Source organism: Oncorhynchus nerka, linkage group LG13 (genome assembly GCF_034236695.1).
Source record: "Oncorhynchus nerka isolate Pitt River linkage group LG13, Oner_Uvic_2.0, whole genome shotgun sequence".
In the NCBI taxonomy this organism is placed as follows: domain Eukaryota; kingdom Metazoa; phylum Chordata; class Actinopteri; order Salmoniformes; family Salmonidae; genus Oncorhynchus; species Oncorhynchus nerka.
In genome coordinates this window covers 36507143-36525966 of record NC_088408.1, presented here as the reverse complement: position 1 = coordinate 36525966, position 18824 = coordinate 36507143, and the positions used below count along the sequence as shown (strand labels likewise).

At 46.2% G+C, this 18824-nt stretch overlaps 1 protein-coding gene across 7 annotated transcripts in view; it reads right to left on the bottom strand.

The window, feature by feature from the left end:
* Nucleotides 1-3958: 3958 nt before the first annotated feature.
* The window catches only part of med23 (mediator complex subunit 23), a 30119-nt gene continuing 15253 nt past the window's right edge, over nt 3959-18824 (bottom strand). For 4 of the 7 annotated variants that reach the window (XM_029676876.2, XM_065026387.1, XM_029676872.2 and 1 more), the window contains 12 exons: nt 16202-16326; nt 15692-15909; nt 13738-13918; nt 13345-13515; nt 12742-12958; nt 12279-12515; nt 11874-12039; nt 11485-11557; nt 10942-11156; nt 7822-7942; nt 7164-7295; nt 3959-4655 (listed from right to left, as the gene is read on the bottom strand). In XM_029676876.2, coding sequence (XP_029532736.1) covers nt 4476-4655; nt 7164-7295; nt 7822-7942; nt 10942-11156; nt 11485-11557; nt 11874-12039; nt 12279-12515; nt 12742-12958; nt 13345-13515; nt 13738-13918; nt 15692-15909; nt 16202-16326 — 2036 coding nt within the window. In that variant the 3' untranslated portion in view covers nt 3959-4475. The remainder of the gene's footprint in view (nt 4656-7163; nt 7296-7821; nt 7943-10941; nt 11157-11484; nt 11558-11873; nt 12040-12278; nt 12516-12741; nt 12959-13344; nt 13516-13737; nt 13919-15691; nt 15910-16201; nt 16327-18824) is intronic. The other 3 variants (XM_029676877.2, XM_029676878.2, XM_029676873.2) reach the window with 1 other exon arrangement.

The window sequence follows — 18824 nt, the reverse complement described above, 5'->3', positions numbered from 1 at the left end:
AGTCAGTGTGTTGGCAGCAGCCACTCAATGTTAGTGGTGGCTGTATAACAGTCTGATGGCCTTCAGATAGAAGCTGTTTTTCAGTCTCTCGGTCCCTGCTTTGATGCAAAAGGCTACTTAAGGCTACTTTTAAGACCATCATAAAAATGTATACAACTACGACTCAGTGTGTGAACTTTCATGAACTTACATGATCCTAAAATGGAAATATAGTTACTATTGAATTGTGAGGGCATGAAGTCTCTGACAAAGGCAGAATCTGGCTTTTCAGGGTGCAGTCTACATTTACGTTGCCAGGTAACACAGGAACAGCAATCTGAGATGACCGACTAATGTGCAACGACGAGGCAGGCACCCCTGAATCACTGAGACAAACTGTAGCCTCAGAGAGCAGAATCTTGTGACATCACGCGCTCAGACACTATTCATCTCAGTCTGTCCAAAAAAATTCAATTGTTCACATCAGATGTGTCTCTTTCTGCAATTGTAATGTCATCAGGGGAGATAAGACATCAGTTTAAAATGTGACAACTGTGCCTCTCTCGCAGAGGCTTAATAATTTAATCAAGTCTCTATTCCAAGTAGCGACTGCATATCAACTATTTGTATCAAGTCAACTTGTTAAATGCATGCGCCTATTACATTCAGCGAGATTGGTATGGTCGGGAAAAAAAGCTCATTGACTTGTGCCGTTCATGACTGTGGTGCTGAGGTTTTCCTTGTCACATAGTTCATGGCTGCTCCCCTGTCATCCGGAGCAGGGCTGTCTGTCTCTTCAGTCTTAATGACAGCTCTGGCTTGATTACTCTTCATTAGGAGTCCCAGGGGCAGAACGCTAGGCACAGAGGATGAGGAAGGCTGGGGGCTGAGGGGTTGGAGGAACAGAGAGGCCGAGGGACTGAGAGACAGGGGAGCTGGCGTGGACGTTCTGGGGGGCTGGGAAGAGACAGACAAGTCAGTCTGTCACAGTTGCCCCACCTGACCATCTGAGCAGATTACCAACAGGTCTGTATAATTCATTCTTAGACCAGTGAGTGTGGCATTTCGAGAGAGGGCTTGTTGTACCCTGCTGGGAGAACATCAAGGACTGAGAACGCATGGCATTTTCAGAGCAGTGAACAAATAAACCCACTTGAGAGAATAAAAGTGGCATATCGCAAGGGAAATAATGTAGCTGTTAACAGAAACTGAATAGGTGGGTGGAATAGCAGCAATTACAGTGCAGCCTACAATCAAACACCAGACACAGCATGCATTTCCAGAAACGCAAATGATCCTATTGCATTTTGGATTAAAACATTTCAAATAACTCTCCTATATGTTCAGCCTGTTCCCTTCAACAGAGCAGAAAGGTTCAACCCTTGTACAAGGAGCATCATTTGTTTTAATGGAATGTCTCGACTTGAGCCAGGGCTTACTGAAAGCAATCATGCTTAATGTAGCGGCCATGCAACCCTACTGAGAGGGCCTGATCCTCTGGACACAGGAATCAGCAAAGCGCCTTACCCAGACAGTCCACACCCCCTCCCTCTCTTCCCCCTCCATCCCTATCTTTGCCTTTCCCCTGCCCACTCCCCCAGGTCCCCTGGAGTCACATGCTATCTCTGGTCTGGTCTGAGAGGTCTGGCTGGTCACAGTGACCATGGCAACCGCATCATCAGCAGACCACAGAATGCAGGTCCTTGGGACTGTTAACAGGAAGTAGAGGTGAGGTGGGTTTCTCAAAACATTGCAGTGGGAGATGAAGACATGGCCCTGTCTCTCCACAGTAACAAACTCATGACTCTCTGTAAAGTAATAGATTTGTTCTGGAGACCTGGTTGTGTCGGAGAGTAAGGACTGCTACTGGAAGCCTTTGTGTAATTCTTTATTAGACAAGTGACACTCTTTACAATAACCCATAAAGTAGAATTCTGAACCGAACATAAAATCTATTCTCATTCTATTTGATCCACGGCCTGTGTTGCCTTTACCATGTATTTCTGCATTGTATTTTATCATACTGAGAATACCTCCTATCAATGTCACCCAGCAGATTCATCTTACTGAGCTTCAGCAACTACTTGATTCATTTCAAGTGTTATTGAGTCAATTTCCCACATTTCCTAAATCTATGACAGATGAAGACACAGCTGCCCCAATGTCTGGAGCTGAGCAGCAGCCCAACTGTCAAATAGAATCACCTCTCTGGCCCCTATCTTCCAGTCTGAAAAGTCCACATGGTCTAGGCTAATGTAATTCTCCAGTGAAAAAAATGAATAGATGGGAGAGAAAAAATTCTAACGTATAAGTTCAGCTAAATCTATACCAACAATATTGCTAGACAGCAAATACACTGCCCCAGTTTTTCCATCAGGCACACTGAATTAGCGTGTCATTGCCTGCACACTCCAATTACTGTACATTATAAACTGGGTGGTTCGAGCCCTGAATGCTGATTGGCTGATGACAAAACATTTTACTGCTTTAATTACATTGGTAACCAGTTTATAATAGCATTAAGGCCCGAGGGGGTGTGGTATATGGCCAATATACCATAGCAAAGGGCTGTTCCTCTGCACAACGCAACACGGAGTGCCTGGATACAGCCCTTACCAACGTAAATAGAGCAGTAAAAATACATGTTTTGTCATCAGCCAATTCTCATTCAGGACTTGAACCACCCAGTTTATAATGTACAGTAATTGTAATTATGGTGCAGTACGCATGCAATGAGACGCTAATTCAGAAATGTGCTTGATGAAAAACTGTGGGGGGGTGTATTTGCTATCATACCTCTAGCAATATTGTTTATGGAGTCCGCCAGGCCAGAGGCAGTAGGGACGACCACGTGTTCTCTTGAATTTAACAATTTTCCTGTCCTGCTCATTACATTCAAAATGTAACAAGTACTTTTGGTTGTCAGGGAAAATGTATGGAGTAAAAACTACAATATTTTCTTTTGGAATGTAGTGAAGTAAAAGTAGTCAAAAATAGAAATACTAAAGTACAGATAGCCCAAAGAACAACAACTTAAGTAGTACTTTAAAGTATTTTTACGTTACACCACTGCCAGTTAGCACAGGGCTTGCATCACCTATTCCCACACTGACTACTAGTGCTGTCATGCTGTTTGCCAGAGACTACTCTACAACTTGGTAATGTCTTAAGAGACTGCTTTAGCAGCAACACCTAATTTACTGTTGATATCTGAAAAATAGTTGAAAGCTGCCGGCACTGAAGGCAGCAGGGAATATTTGATATTGAAGGCATGATTGACTCAGTCCTTTATAGCCAAATTATACTTGAATTTATGGGAGATGTGAAGGCATGTGCTTTGCATAATAACACAAATTACATAACTAAAGGACTCTGATTTAGCCACTTATCATAACAGGTAAATAAAAACATTGGCAGTCATCCCCTAACAACAATACAGTACGTTTTATATTCATAAGGGAGAATACTAAGGACAAGAGAAGGGAATCCACAAGAGGGTAAACATAAGAATTCATTCATATCCACTTCAGTGGTTCTTATTCTGCTTGAGGAGTTCTAGAGGGTCCTCTGTGCCCAAACTCAGTCCTGCCCCTTCCCCTTGCACTACACAGCTGATTCAAATTACAAACTCATCAAGCTTTGCTTATTTGAATCAGCAGTGTAGTGCTAGGGCAAAAAAAAAACTAAATGGGAAGGGGGGGGTTAGGAAACGCTCCTCTGAGCCTGTCAACCCGTCCTCATTAAAAATCCATGCTCATGTTTTCACACCATGTAGAGATAGTGTTTTAAGCACCGTACGCAGCTCCAGTCCAGTTTGTGTTTAAAGAGTTGGGAGTTGTTGACCCTGTTCTGACCTTAGTGTTTGTGCAGCCATAACAACATTCAGAAACCTGGCGGAGGTCCTGAGCTGACAGAATACAGGTCCTCTCGACAGAGCAGAATAGCAGGGGATCAGACAAGACGACAAACCAACACAGAATACTAAAGACGTTTTTTATTGTTTCTTTACTTTGTGTGAAAAACACAACATAAATCGCCTCTCATGATTAAGTGGGGAGTCGCAAGGCACTGGACCATCTCATGTTATGACAAAGGGAGAGCAACAACAGAATGAGCCGCCACCAACTCCTTTTATATACATCATCATATCCAGCAGACCAATGATTGCAGAAACACTTGTCTTTTTCCAATACACTCAACAATAAAAAGCACTACAAAGCTAAAGGTTATAAAAAGGTAATGTCTGTTGTGTAACAGTTCATGTCTGTTTTCTTCTATGCTGCTTTTCGGGACTGAATGGCTGTTTAAAGCTTTGGAACACACCACAGCATTGGGGCGTTGCAATGTCAGCCTCAAGAGACCAGACTCTCAGGGTCATCTTGTCTGTCTCGACCCCGACCTAAACATTCGTGGAATGTGTCCATCTCAATACTCCAGCTGGTGACAGTGGGACCACAGCCATGGGGCTGACAGACTCCTTCCTTGGTGTGTGTGTTTTACTGGGCCCCAGACAGGGGGAGGTTGGAGGGGCCAGGGTTGCTCTGTGGGGCGGGTGAGGACACAGAGGACGAGGGCTGGGGAACGCTGGCGGCTGCAGGCTCCATCTTGCTAGTGTGGGTGATGAAACGCAGACGGAGCTTCATGGCCGGACGCAGGGTCAGGATGATTTTCTCCACCTGGGAATACACACACACACCATTAGACAACACTCGGGGAGACAAGGGATAAGCTGGGAGGAGAATTCAACTAATCTCTTCTGTACTACTACTGAGGAGAGAAGCCAACTTCAGCCTCAGACCCTGAAATGAAGCGGGACGTGCAGCAAGTGACTTCAAAAGTAAAAGTGGGAATGTTTGGAGGACAAACTAATTAGAATTTCAAATTCAGGGTGTGTTGATATAATTAGAGGAGGAGAGGAGAGGCAGAATACCAATGCAGGACATGACAGAAAACCAAGTGAGCAAACATTGAGGTCAAGGAAAGGCATAAAGTACACATTATTTAGGGGCTAAAGCAACAACAAAAAATCCCACAACTGAAATTTATGTCAATCTCAGATCGATTGTCTGGGGCCAAGTTAACCTCCCCTTTTCATGTAGGAAAGTCACGACCAACATGCTTTTAGGGAAAGAGGATCATTTTGTACATGTATTAAACTGCGATTTGAACAATTCCAGCCGCATGGCTTATGGGGTCCGGGGTCCTTTTATTGGAGAAAGACTGAGAAGCTCAGTTCTGGTGACCTTTTAAAAGGACAGGAAAATAAAATGCTGCTGACACCATCTTAAATATAATGTCCACCTCCAGAAATGGGCCCAGTAACATATTTGTAATAATTCAGAAAAAAATATTAACACATTGGAACAATCTTATAGCCTAAGCACGGTCTATATTATCAGGATGTGCTATTAGCAATAAACATTATCGCCTGTAGCCCAACTGATGAAGCATAGTGACTATAAAATGTACAGTGCCTTCAGAAAGTATTCACACCCCTTGACTTTTTGTTGTGGTACAGCCCGAATTTCAGGTAGATGATTGAGATTGTGTCACTGGCCTACACGCAGTACCCCAATAATGTCAAAGTGGAATTATGTTTTAAGAAATGTTTACAAATTCATAAAAAACGAAAATGTGAAATGTCTTGAGTCAATAAGTAGTTCAACCCTTTGTTATGGCAAGTCTATATAAGTTCAGGACTAAAAATGTGCTTAACAAGTCACATAATACGTTGCATGGACTCGTGTGCAATAATAATGCTTAACATGACAGCCCCCATCTCTGTACCCCCACACACTATCTGTAAAGGTCCCTCAGTCGAGCAGTGAATTTCAAACACAGATTCAACCACAAAGACCAGGGCGGTTTTCCAATGCCTCACAAAGAAGGGCATCTATTGGGAAAGAGAAAAAAATATATTCCAAAACATGCTTTCTGATTGCAAAAAGACACTAAAGTAAATCTGCAAAAAATGTGGCAAAGAAATGAAATTTATGTCCTGAACACAAAGCGTTGTTTGGAGCAAATCCAATGCTTTATCTTTTCTGGAGGAAAACCTGGTTCAGTCTGCTTTCCGGCAGACGCTGGGAGACAAATTCACTTTTCAGCAGGAAACACAAGGCCAAATATACACTGGAGTTGCTTACCAAGACGACATTGAATGTTCCCGAGTGGCAGAGTTACAGTTTGACTTATGTCTCCTTGAAAATCTATGGCAAGACTTGGCTCTTTTTGAACAACAACCAACTTGACAGAGCTTGAAGAATTTAAAAATAATTTTAAAAAGAATGTGCAAACATTTCAAAAACATGTTCTCTCTGTTATCAATTGAATCCATTTTGAATTCAGGCTGTAACACAAGAAAATGTGGAATAAGTCAAGGGGTAGGAATACTTTCTGAAGGCACATGAAGAATGTCCATCTGCATTTACCCCACAGAACAACATCCTGATTGTTGTTGCTATTATTATTATTAATAATAATAATTAATATTTTATTATAAATACATAAATCATTATGATTTATTACTCACTCGAAAAATAGGTTTCTATTACAAAGTATGTAATTGTTCTTTTAAGACGACACTGCACCTTTAAAAGCTCTGTAGCGCAGCTGCGCCTAAACCATGTTTTAGACTCTGGTTGTAAAAACTGCATTTGTAAACGACGCCACACGCTCAAAAGAAGGAGTAGAGAAATAAACGTGGCAGCAATGGAAAACTGGGAGCCCACCCTTTCTTAAAAAGGTCAAAACTGCTTTCAAAACATATTTGCCAAAACTGCTTTCAAAAGTGTTTCCCCATGATTGCATAAAGAATTGCTGTGCGTCGACTGCTTACTAGAATACACGAATCCCTCCTATTGCCCTCGCAACTTGAATGCGCCTCAAGAGGAATATTTATCTGGCATAGAACACACAAGCTGACTAGGTAAATAGGTGAACTATTCTACTATGGGGTTGTCCGATTTTGGTTTAAATAACATTACATGGAAAAAATGGTTGAAGTGGAAAGTTACATCCTGAGTGATAAGAGTATACGCTTTGAATAACTTTGCCGGCAGCTAAAGTAAGCTACACACAGCGGACTGACTTAAGCGCTGCAGTGGTGCGCATTACAGACTATTTCAATCCCTTCATCTGAACACCAGTGGCGAAGAACATTAACCCCTGAGTATTTCTCGAACCTGGTCTTTGACGCTGTCCCCGGTGAACATGTACTTGATGTGGTAGAGGAAGTCACAGATAGGATCCATGTAGGACAGGTGTTGACTGTGCTGGTCCACAGCCTGTAGCATCTCATAGAACGCCACTCCAATCTGCAGTTCACGACACACACACACATAAATGCGTAGATCGTTAAGAAAAGGCACAGACAAAAATCAGTCATTGATTAATGGTGAATGGTGGGTCACACATCTGATTAACACAAAGCCAGACTGAAAAACAGAATGAATGGCTATTTCAGAACGGATATTTTTGGTCAGAGCCGCTCCAGGGGGGTGGCAGGCTGATCAACAGCAGAACTGCAGATTCATAAGAGCTGTCCATGGGAAGCCACAGCACAACCCCAGCACAGAGCCACTGCCTCTTGGGAGAGGAGACCAAGGACCTTCACTCTCCCTCTCCACAAATAACAGGATTTCTCAGTGAGCCACCTAACCAGCTATTGTCCATTTTCACACACACACACACAATCAGTTCTATCCTCTTTAATGGTCAAGGGAGTGTGAAAGGGAATTTAATTGACAGGCCTTTTGTGTGGGATTGTATGGTGTAATAGGGTTGTACTGGGAGATGGAGGAGGAGAGGAGGGGGGTATATATTGACAGGAGTAGTCAGTACCTCCAGCATGCAGCGGGTCCTCTCCTGTTGGAAGCGTTGGAGGAAGGGCCCCACTAGGTGGTACACATAGAGGAGCTGGAACTCTGTCTTTACTATGGGCTTCAGCACCTCAGACAGGAACCTGGGGAGGGAGGGGAGAGAATGTTACACTTCTCGTAAAGAGACAGACTGAATAGGAGAAGACTGACTGCGCTCGTTCAAAGACATGCTGGGATGGAGGAGAAAAGGACTGAAAAATCTCCCCAGAAATGAAATAAAGTGATTTGTAAAGCCAAGCACCCGATGTTCAAAAGTGACTAAGGCTCTAACTGTGAGAGCTGTATGCAAATGGAGGGAAGACAGTGGAGGCACTGAACTTGAATGATAATTGACAGGGCTTTTCTGAATGAACAGACAGTGGAATATAAACCAGGTACAGCAGGACCAAAGCCTCTGTGTTTGTAGACGACAAGATGGATCCCACTGGGATCTTGTCATGTGTGATCTGTGTTCCAGAAGCTTCAGCGTGAGGCGTACCCACTCGGCTGCCCGAGCCACAGGCGGTGAGTCTCGTCACCGGGCTCGGTTGTCAGAACGCCGTGATGCCTGCTGAGATCTCCCACGCGTCACGGTCCACACTGACGAAGACAGCTTGGGGATAGCAGCAACCTGCCCGTCACAATAATGTGATAGCGCTTCCACACTAACACAAACACAGGCTGAGAGCCATCACAAAGGTAATGACTGTCTGGCAAGGAGAGGTCATCGTATATATCTTGCCCACTCATACTGATGAGCTTTTGAATATAAATTGCTTTCGTAGTATTTCTGGTTGCTTTTCAAATTCAATCTCAAAGATAAACAATATTGGGCCTCCCGAGTGGCGCAGCGCTCTAGGGGGTCACTACAGCCCCGGGTTCGATCCCAGACTGTGTCACAGCCGGCCATGACCGTTAGACCCATGAGGCGGCGCACATTTGGCCCAGCGTCATCCGGGTTAGGGGAGGGTTCGGCTGGCCAATGGATATCCTTGTCCGATTGCGCTCTAGCGACTCCTTGTGGCGGGCTGGGCGCCTGCAAGCTGACACCAGTCGCCAGCTGGACGGTGTATCCTCCGACACATTGGTGCGGCTGGCTTTCCGGGTAGAGCGGGTGTGGCTTGGCAGGGTCGCGTTTCGGAGGACATGTGGCTCGCAACTTTCACTTCTCCCGCGAGGTGATGGGAAAAGACTAACTGCCAATTGGATATTACAAAATTGGGGATAAAAGGTTACAATATTTAATCATCAGTGAAATCTGAGATAGTATGCAAGTAGAACATGTACAGACATTTTATTGGCCCAAAGAGTATGAAGGCATATATGCACCAATTCCTGAAATTAGAATCCCCGCGCCCAGTCCAATTTACGGGCACATTACTAATCTTAAACAGTAGCATCAAATAATGTCAGAAAGCTGTAGCCAGCCCAGTACATAGTGTACTGTACTTCTCGGTCTCATCCCAAGGCATTTCCATCTGCTTCATTGTAATGTAATCCCAGCAGGCCAGGGCTCTGCTGTCATTTCACATGACAGTCCAGCAGACACACAGGAGCACAAGGGCACTTGCTGACACATCAGGGAGCATAACTATTTGGGCTTGAAGTCCAGCAAAGCCTGAACACAGTGTTATAGGGGAAGATACTCCCAGGCTAGATGAGAAGGCCTGCTAAACTAAGCCTGAGCTGGGAGGCAGCAGGACTATCCCACTGTGTCCAGAGAAAACACAGGGTAGGCGTGAAGCAGACAAATTCTTAACAAAACCCCATCTGATATAAGTCAGGAGTGAGCAGCTTGGGCCGAGGGAGGAGACAAGATGGTGGGGATGGAGGGAGGCAAGAGGGAGCAGGCTAGAGGGGCTCTTTCCTCCCAAATTGTACACTTGTTCACTTCCCTTCAGTCATTTGAAAGTAAATGGCCTTTTGTCAATTAGATTTGCTCACCTCCTGCGTCCTCTATCCCTTCCTTTGAAGGTCAAAGTTAATCGAGAAGAGTCGCTGAGAGTGAACATGGACAAAAATACGCTTGCTTGAAGTGAGATGGGTCCTTCTCCGCGTCGTTAGGAAAATTACGTTTACAGGGCTGATCCCAATATAAATGTGGAAAGTGATGGAAACAAATGAGGTTAGTTGTTCCAGATATTTTATAGATAGAAAGGATATGCTACTTATTGTTTTATTTTATTTTAAAGAGGGCATGTTTTCTCCTCTGACAAAACAAAAGCTGATTCAAAGTGGGTGTGGCAAATTTAAAAAATATTCTCGCGGTAGGATATACATGAGTATCCTCGCTGAAAGGTGGCTATTGAGGGGAGAACACTCTTCCGTTCACCTACTACTGAATTAACACTTTCCTCGACCACTCTACCACAGGGAGATGCCGGTGGACCAGGACTAGAAGGCTGGAGAACAGCTAATCAGGGGACTGCTGGTGGACCAGACGGCTGGAGAACAGCTAATCAGGGGACTGCTGGTGGACCAGAAGGCTGGAGAACAGCTAATCAGGGGACTGCTGGTGGACCAGGACTAGAAGGCTGGAGAACAGCTAATCAGGGGACTGCTGGTGGACCAGGACTAGAAGGCTGGAGAACAGCTCATCAGGGGACTGCTGGTGGACCAGGACTAGAAGGCTGGAGAACAGCTCATCAGGGGACTGCTGGTGGACCAGGACTAGAAGGCTGGAGAACAGCTCATCAGGGGACTGCTGGTGGACCAGGACTAGAAGGCTGGAGAACAGCTAATCAGGGGACTGCTGGTGGACCAGGACTAGAAGGCTGGAGAACAGTTCATCAGGGGACTGCTGGTGGACCAGGACTAGAAGGCTGGAGAACAGCTAATCAGGGGACTGCTGGTGGACCAGGACTAGAAGGCTGGAGAACAGCTCATCAGGGGACTGCTGGTGGACCAGGACTAGAAGGCTGGAGAACAGTTCATCAGGGGACTGCTGGTGGACCAGGACTAGAAGGCTGGAGAACAGCTCATCAGGGGACTGCTGGTGGACCAGGACTAGAAGGCTGGAGAACAGCTCATCAGGGGACTGCTGGTGGACCAGGACTAGAAGGCTGGAGAACAGCTAAATCGGGGGACTAATGTTGGTTCTTACTTGGGGATGAGGGAGAGCTGTCCGATGCTGGAGTGGTGCCACACGGCGTGGGCCAGGGCCAACACGTAGCTGCAGTACATCTCAGAGTAGGACTGGTGGCAGGCGGTGAAGTCCAGCAGCGCGAAGGGGTAACCCACCCACTCAGTCTCTGTAGTGAAGCACGGACTGCCCAGCACACTCACGATACGGTCCTGCAGGACCACCCAGTAAGGCTCCTAGAGAGAGGAGAGAGACAGGCAGACAGACACGCATACCGTTTAGCTGACTTGTCAGACCTCAGACAGTTCTCTGGAGTCTGCAGGACGGCTGAAGGATGAAATAGATGTTTATTTGGGTAAAGCTGTCACTACTGTCTGGCTGCCCAGAATTACACTGTGAGCAGTAAGAACAACAATTTATGAACCTTGTTTTTCATGGATAGTGGAAACTTGACCACGCGAATGGAAAAAACAGGTTTGCTGTGTGCCGTGAACTTGAGATTTCTGGCGCAATAAGTTGCTGATATGTAACTGATATGTGTGTGTGAACAGAGAGGAGTCTTACAGGCAAGGCGGTGATCACCAGGCCGATGGCGTTCATCCAGGCGGTGATGTTCTCCCGAGGCACCAGCGGTTGGCTGTGAGGGAGGTCACATGACATCAGGAGGACAATCAATCACAACACCATACAGATACAGACGCGGTCATGCAGAGGGGCACACAGGTCTAACTGAGCTCTGCAGAAAGCTAACACACTGCATTGATTCAGCACCACTTCGAGATGACTCATCGTCCATTCCTCGCACAAGAACTTCCGCATAAAAATGAACACATTTACACGTGCGTCACGAGAGCACACAAGACTGTGCTTGTTTACATAGCATAGAGACCTTTCAATCTCCCCTCTAATTGGCTGCTTACTGCCCCCCGTTTGATCTATGACCCCATTCTGACCTCTTGAGGACGACACTGAGCAGGGCGTTGCCCACGTCCTTGCCGGGCACTGCCAGGGCCATCAGCTCCACGCAGGTGACGTGGAGAGCGTGGGCGGCCGGGTTGGGGAACTCGTTGAACCTCCAGTCACAGTTTGGGAACGGCCCGGGGGACTTGCCAGCCATCGGTGAGACAGCAGGTCAAGGATGATACACCAGCTACACAACAGTGTGTGAACACATCATAGACTTTAATTCTAGGAAAGACCTTCTAGCAACCTAGCACGTCAACTATTCCCTCGTAGATGTCGTGAGACTACTGTCATCGGTCTGAACATCCCCACAGAAGGACAGAGACATAGAAAACTGTCTGATAATGATTTGGACAGGTCAAATGTGCTCGGGAACAAACTGCAGCAAAGGATATTGTCGACGAGGCGTCCGATGAGTTTGCAGTAGTAGGTGTCATCGGGGATCCAGACGTTGTCTTCGCGGGGGTTCATGCCACACTTGATGTAGGTCTCACTCAGGCACCAGCCTGGCGCCCGGTTGTCCTTCAGAGAGCTCATGATGGCGTGCACCAGCTTCCTCTTCAGGTTGGTGCGGTCGCGCAAGTGACGCTCGTAGTAGTGGAGCGTGTTGTACAGGTAGGTCACCGGGCGGTCTGGAGACGACACAGAGAAACACAAAATTCAGTTCAATTAGACCGTCCATCTGAACTGACCTCGTCACATAACATCATTCCAAATGTTTCAAGTGCAAGTGTAACATTGACTCAAAGGGGGTCTTCTATCGGGGCTCTTTCGTGATGTCCGTATACCTCCAGGCTGTATGGACAATCAAAGCAACAGACCAGAACTCGTCCCCGTGGTCTTGTACCCTCTCCTCACCGTGGAACTTGTAGAGTCCTCCCAGGTGGTCCAGTAAGGTCTCCAGTGACTTGGAGACGGGCAGCAGCTCCAGGAAGCGGTGGATGACGATGTCAAAGACGGGCAGGAAGCGCAGGCAGACGTTACCAAAGTAGATGGGCAGGTAGTGAGACTGCTGCTGCATGGGCGGGTTCACCTGCTCGGCCAATCCCTCAAAGTACAGCTTCTCCGGGTATTTCTGTTACAATAGGGAAGAAAACAAGAGTCCAAGTCAAATGGAACTGTATCACCTGCAAGCTTTAATGAAAGAGCAAGCTTGGGAGCCGTGAAACAGTGAGTGGAGGTCAATCACCACAGCAGAACAGATGGAGACTTAACACAGCGAACACCACAGAAAGCTCAGTTGAGATCCCAGCCCAGCCAATGTAAATGTGACATTTAAAAAAGGGCCAAATGTCAACAGGCAACAGTGCAGGCTGATCTATAGTGGCCTCCCGTTGACATTTCCATTCTTATCGCCTTGAGCCCCTCTCTGGTTCCTTTCAGACTGTCTTTAGGGCAGAGCTGCTCTTTCCGTGCTCGAGCTGTCAGTCAGAGCTCCAGGGTCGGGGGCCAGTACGGTACCTTGTGGTAGGTCATGTGCTTGGTGTGCCAGTCGCTCTGCAGCCAGTGCTCGGGGGCGTTCTCCTTCACGAAGTCAGAGACGCGATTGCGGAAGTCGTTGGGCTTGAGGAGGAGGAGCTGAATAATGAAGTAGCAGACCTGGGCCTCGTTACCCTCGTGACTCCTCATGGCCTGGAGAGGAGAGGGAGATCAGAGCGAGGGAAGCGATGGGAACGAGAGATTAGTAGGGAACTAAACATTGTTATCGAACACCTCAACCAGTTTCATATTGAACAATGAGATATTAAATGTCTGTGATCTTAAAACGTAATTATTCATAATGTGATTGAAGCTTTCAAAGGCTTCATTTGAGGTGAACCATATGACTGGCCCATAGTTTCATCTCATCCTTACCAGGCACAGGATGAGTCTGTCCAGCGTGACAATGTTGTACTTCCACACCATGTCGTTGAGGATCTCGATACACTTGTTGAGCTGCTGGCCACCGGCCGACGTGGAGAACTCATAGACCAGGAAGTCTGCAAACGTCCTGACATGGGCCACCAGCGCCCGCGCCCCGATCCTCTCCAGAACCCTGGGGCAAGACAGGACACACGGCTGGTCAGGAGGATGGCCTTGTGTCACAACACACAGACACCTGCACAGTCACGCACACGTCAAATTGACATAATGTACAGTACCATTGCTTGTTTACCATGAGTCTTTATAACGAGCGAGCATTTATTCCTCTGAATTCAAAAAGGCCATCTGTCAATAACACAATTACTTCATGATTCAATGCAAAGCTGTTCTCAAACACCATCAACACCCTTTACAGCAATCATCAACACAAACAACAACCAGCAAACAGCCTTCTGACACCATCTGCTTCAGTGTGTTCCTCTCAACAGCATCCAGAAGCTGAGAGCCAAGCCTAGGGCCCACAGTAGCCGTTCCCAGTGGTAGTGGCCCCCTGTGGCAGCCTTCCTACCACCCCACCTGGCCCTACCACAACCACCACCACTGCTCTCTCCCAATCCCCCAGACTCTGGCTTCCTAGCAGACAGGCCCTATTTAGAGGACAGAAGGAGAGCAGTTTTACTGTACCGGCTCGGTTGCGTTAACAGGCTGTCATTAACAGCAGCCAGTTACCGCAAAAGCAAAGTCCTTAGTCACTTAAAAGCCCCGTTGCAAAATACCTTTCACTGGCGGTAAATCATATTACAAATGGTGGTGTGCGGTGCATGACTGCCTACTCAAGGAGAGCCATCACTCTCGACTGGGTCGTGACGTAAAGAGCCGGAGGCAGGTTTACAGTAGACAAGGCTATTCGCATTCCTCACACTCAAACTCTGTTGGGGAGAGGCCATAGATTCTTTCCTACAGACAAGAGATGGAGAGAGAAAGAGGGAGAGTTGGAAAGAAAGTGTCAGGGAGGGAGAGAGAGAGGGGTATAGAAGGTGCTTGGGAGAGAGTCATTGAGTGTTTAAGAACTTTTACAGAGACTCCCTCCAGAGGGTTACGCAAACAGCAGCCCTTCACAGCCATTTCACCCCTCCCGCCTGGTGATAATTAGAAGAGCTCTGCACTCCAATCGCCTCAAACCCCTGGCCTGCAGAGAGAGCAGACAGCAGATAGCACATAGCCTCTACGGAACAGCAGCACTCAGCACATACAACCAATCCCTTGAGCCGGATTGCGGGTTGAGGCTGTGCTGATTTCCACACCAAGATGGAATCAGCAACAGCACTTTAGCAGCTAGGCACTGGCTACAGGTTGTCAGGCAGTCGCCACAACTTCTGCTTCAGAAAGCACTTTAAAAACTGCCTTGCTGGTACAGACTGTGTCTGGGGTGGGGGTGGGGCTCAGAGAAATAAATTAAAAGACGAGATGATAGCGGCAGCCGAAGCTGTATTGGTGCTGTCGGAGCGTGCGGGGAGTGTAAAGATCATTATCTCTCAGCACTCGTGATTAGAATGACAAGTGGGACGTGTGTGTGGGGTCAGGCATCTCCATCCACACAACTGCCCTCTGTCTGGAGAAGGAGCAGCTGCACCCCAGAGAAGCCACACCCCTCTGTTCCCCACCCACTTAACATTCACAGGGCTCAGCCAATCAGAATGTTGACCTCCTTAAAAACAGTCCCAGGTTACCGTATAATATTTATTAATGACCATGTAAAATCAGCAGGATAATGAGAACAAATGCACAGGACGTGGCCCTGCTACCGTTAAAATAGGAACTGATAGCCTGATGTTGAACCGGAAACGTTGATTCATGTGCACTGTCCCTGTCGAATACATTTCATAAATGCACAAATAAAATGGTTAAGTGTTGTGCAACTGTAGAATAGAAAAGAAGTGAATACTTTGTGGTGTACCTGAAGCCGATCTGGTTGATTTTGTCAGTCTCCAGCAGCATCTTCCACAGCAGACACAGGAAGAGGGGCGGCGATCCCTGCATGGAGAAGTGGGTGATGATGTCGTTCTCGTTGGTCATGCTCTTCCACTTCCTGTATTCCTCCTCCACGTTCTTCTTCAGGTTGAAGCGGCTCTCCTGGGGAACGTTGTTCTGCTTGAAGAACGCCTGAGGGAACACGCACACAGATGTCTTTTTTCCCTCCTTTCCTTCTGTGTAAAAGGATAAATACTCATATGTTCCACTGGGACTTTGTGTCCGTCTGTCATCTGAAAAATATGAATGGGCTCAGTCTGTGTGTAGGTACCATTAATATAACATATTCACTTTAGCCGGGTTGGGGCGGTACCGTCGTGATATGTTGCGTTTGAAATAGGATTCTCTCAGTCAATAATTCTCTATGGCTGCCCCCTGTAGAAATAAGCCCAAATTCCCAAATTGACTCGCTCTCTCTCTGTACCTGAAGAGGAGCAGGGAAACAGCTCAGGGTGTGAGAGGCCCAGTTGTGAGGAGTAAAGTTCATGATGGTCTGCAGGATGTCCTTACACCACGTACCCTGGATGGAGTCGGAGCCTGTGAAGAAATCTGGACCAGAGAAAGCAGTGGAAGGAAAATTAGTCTTGGGTTAGGTGAACGTTTTGTTAATGCTGACCTACTAGTCAGCGTTACGCTGAGCTATGATGAGTTTCACAGGCATTATCAGACACGTGTTAAATGTTGAACTGACATTACATATACAGTGACAGTCAAAAGTTTAGACACACCAACTCATTCAAGGGTTGTTCTGCATTGTAGAATAAGTGAAGACATCAAAACTAGGAAATAACACATATGGTATCATGTAGTAACCAAAAAAAGTGTTATATTTGAGATATATATTTTATATTTGAGATTCTTCAAAGTAGCCACCCTTTGCCTTGACAGCTTTGCACACTCTTGACCTTATCTTAACCAGCTTCATGGGGAATGCTTTCCCAACAGTCTCGAAGGCGTTCCCACATATGCTGAGCACTTGTTGGGTGCTTTGTAAAAAACATTTATTTTGTATTTAACTAGGCAAGTCAGTCAAGAACAAACTCACAATGACTGCCTACCAAAGGCCTTCTGCGGGGACAGCGGCTGGGATTTAAATAAATAAATAAATATATATAACACACACACATACATACATACATACATACATACATCACGATGAGACAACACACAACACTACATAAAGAGAGACCTAAGATAACATAGCATGGCAGCAACACAGCATGGTAGCAACACATGACAACAACATGGTAGCAGCATAACATGGCAGCAGCACAAAACATGGTACAAACATTATAGGGCACAGACAACAGCACAAAGGGCAAGAAGGTAGAGACAACAATACATCACGCAAAGCAGCCACAACTGTCAGTAAGAGTGTCCATGTTTGAGTTTTTGAATTAAGAGATTGAGATAAAACTGTCCAGTTTGAGTGTGTTGCAGCTCGTTCCAGTCGTGAGCTGCAGCGAACTGAAAAGATGAGAGACCCAGGGATGTGTGAGCTTTGGGGACCTTTAACAGAATGTGACTGGCAGAACGGGTGTTGTATGTGGAGGATGAGGGCTGCAGTAAATATCTCAGATAGGGGGGAGTGAGGCCTAAGAGGGTTTTATAAATAAGCATCAACCAGTGGGTCTTGCGACAGGTATACAGAGATGGCCAGTTTACAGGGGAGTATAGAGTGCAGTGATGTGTCCTATAAGGAGCATTGGTGGCATATCTGATGGCTGAATGCTAAAGAACACCTAGCCGCTCGAGAGTACCCTGCCGATCTATAAATTGCAATCGCCATCACACTGCCCTATCCCATCTGGACAAAAATAATACCAATGTAAGAATGCGAACAGCATTCTTACACCTGCTAATCATGTGTATGTGACCAATAAAATTTGATTTATAAATGACATCTCCGTAATCTAGCATGGGTAGATTTTCCTTCCAAACCATCTCAATTGGGTTGAGGTCAGGTGATTATGGAGGCCAGGTCATCTGATGCAGCACTCCATCACTCTACTTGGTGAAATAGCCCTTACACAGCCTGGAGGGGTGTTTTGGGCCACTGTTCTGTTGAAAATCAAATGACAGTCCCACTAAGAGCATACCAGATGAGATGGCGTATCGTGGCAGAATGCTGTGGTAGCCATGCTGGTTAAGTGAGTCTTGAATTCTAAATAAATCACAGACAGTGTCACCCGCAAAGCACCCCCACACCATCACACCTCCTCCTCCATGCTTCACGGTGGGAATCACACATGCGGAGATCATCCGTTCACCTACTCTGCGTCTCACAAAGACACGGTGGTTGGAACAAAAAAAACTCACATTTGGACTCATCAGACCAATGGACAGATTTCCACCAGTGTAATGTCCATTGCTCATGTTTCTTGGCCCAAGCAAGTCTCTTCTTCTTACAGTTGTCCTTAAGTGCAGCAATTCGACCATGAAGGCCTGATTCACACAGTTTCCTCTGAGCAGTTGATGTTGAGATGTGTCCGTTACTTAAAATCTGAAGAATTTATTTGGGCTGCAATCTGAGGTGCAGTTAACTCTAATGAACGTATCCTCTGTAGCAGAGGTAAATCTGGGTCTTCCTTTCCCTTGGCGGTCCTCATGAGAGCCAGTTTCATCATAGTGCTTGATGGTTTTTGCAACTGCACTTGAAGAAACTTTAAAAGTAGTTGAAATTTTCTGGAATGACTGACCTTGTCAAAAGTAATGATGGACTGTTGTTTCTCTTTGCTTATATGAGCTGTTCTTGCCATAATATGGACTTGGTCTTTTCCCAAATAGGGCTATCTTCTGTATACCACATCTACCTCGTCACAAACACATTAACGAGGAAATAAAAGTTAATTTGTGGAATTTAACAAGGCACACCTGTTAATTGAAATGCATTCCAGGTGACTACCTCAGGAAGCTGGTTGAGAGAATGCCAAGAATGCCAACTTTGCACAATGTCGGATGTGGCAGGTCTTGCAAACTATTACGGATTACAAAAGGGAAACCTAGCCGCCAGCTGCCCAGTGACGCAAGCCTACCAGACAAGCTAA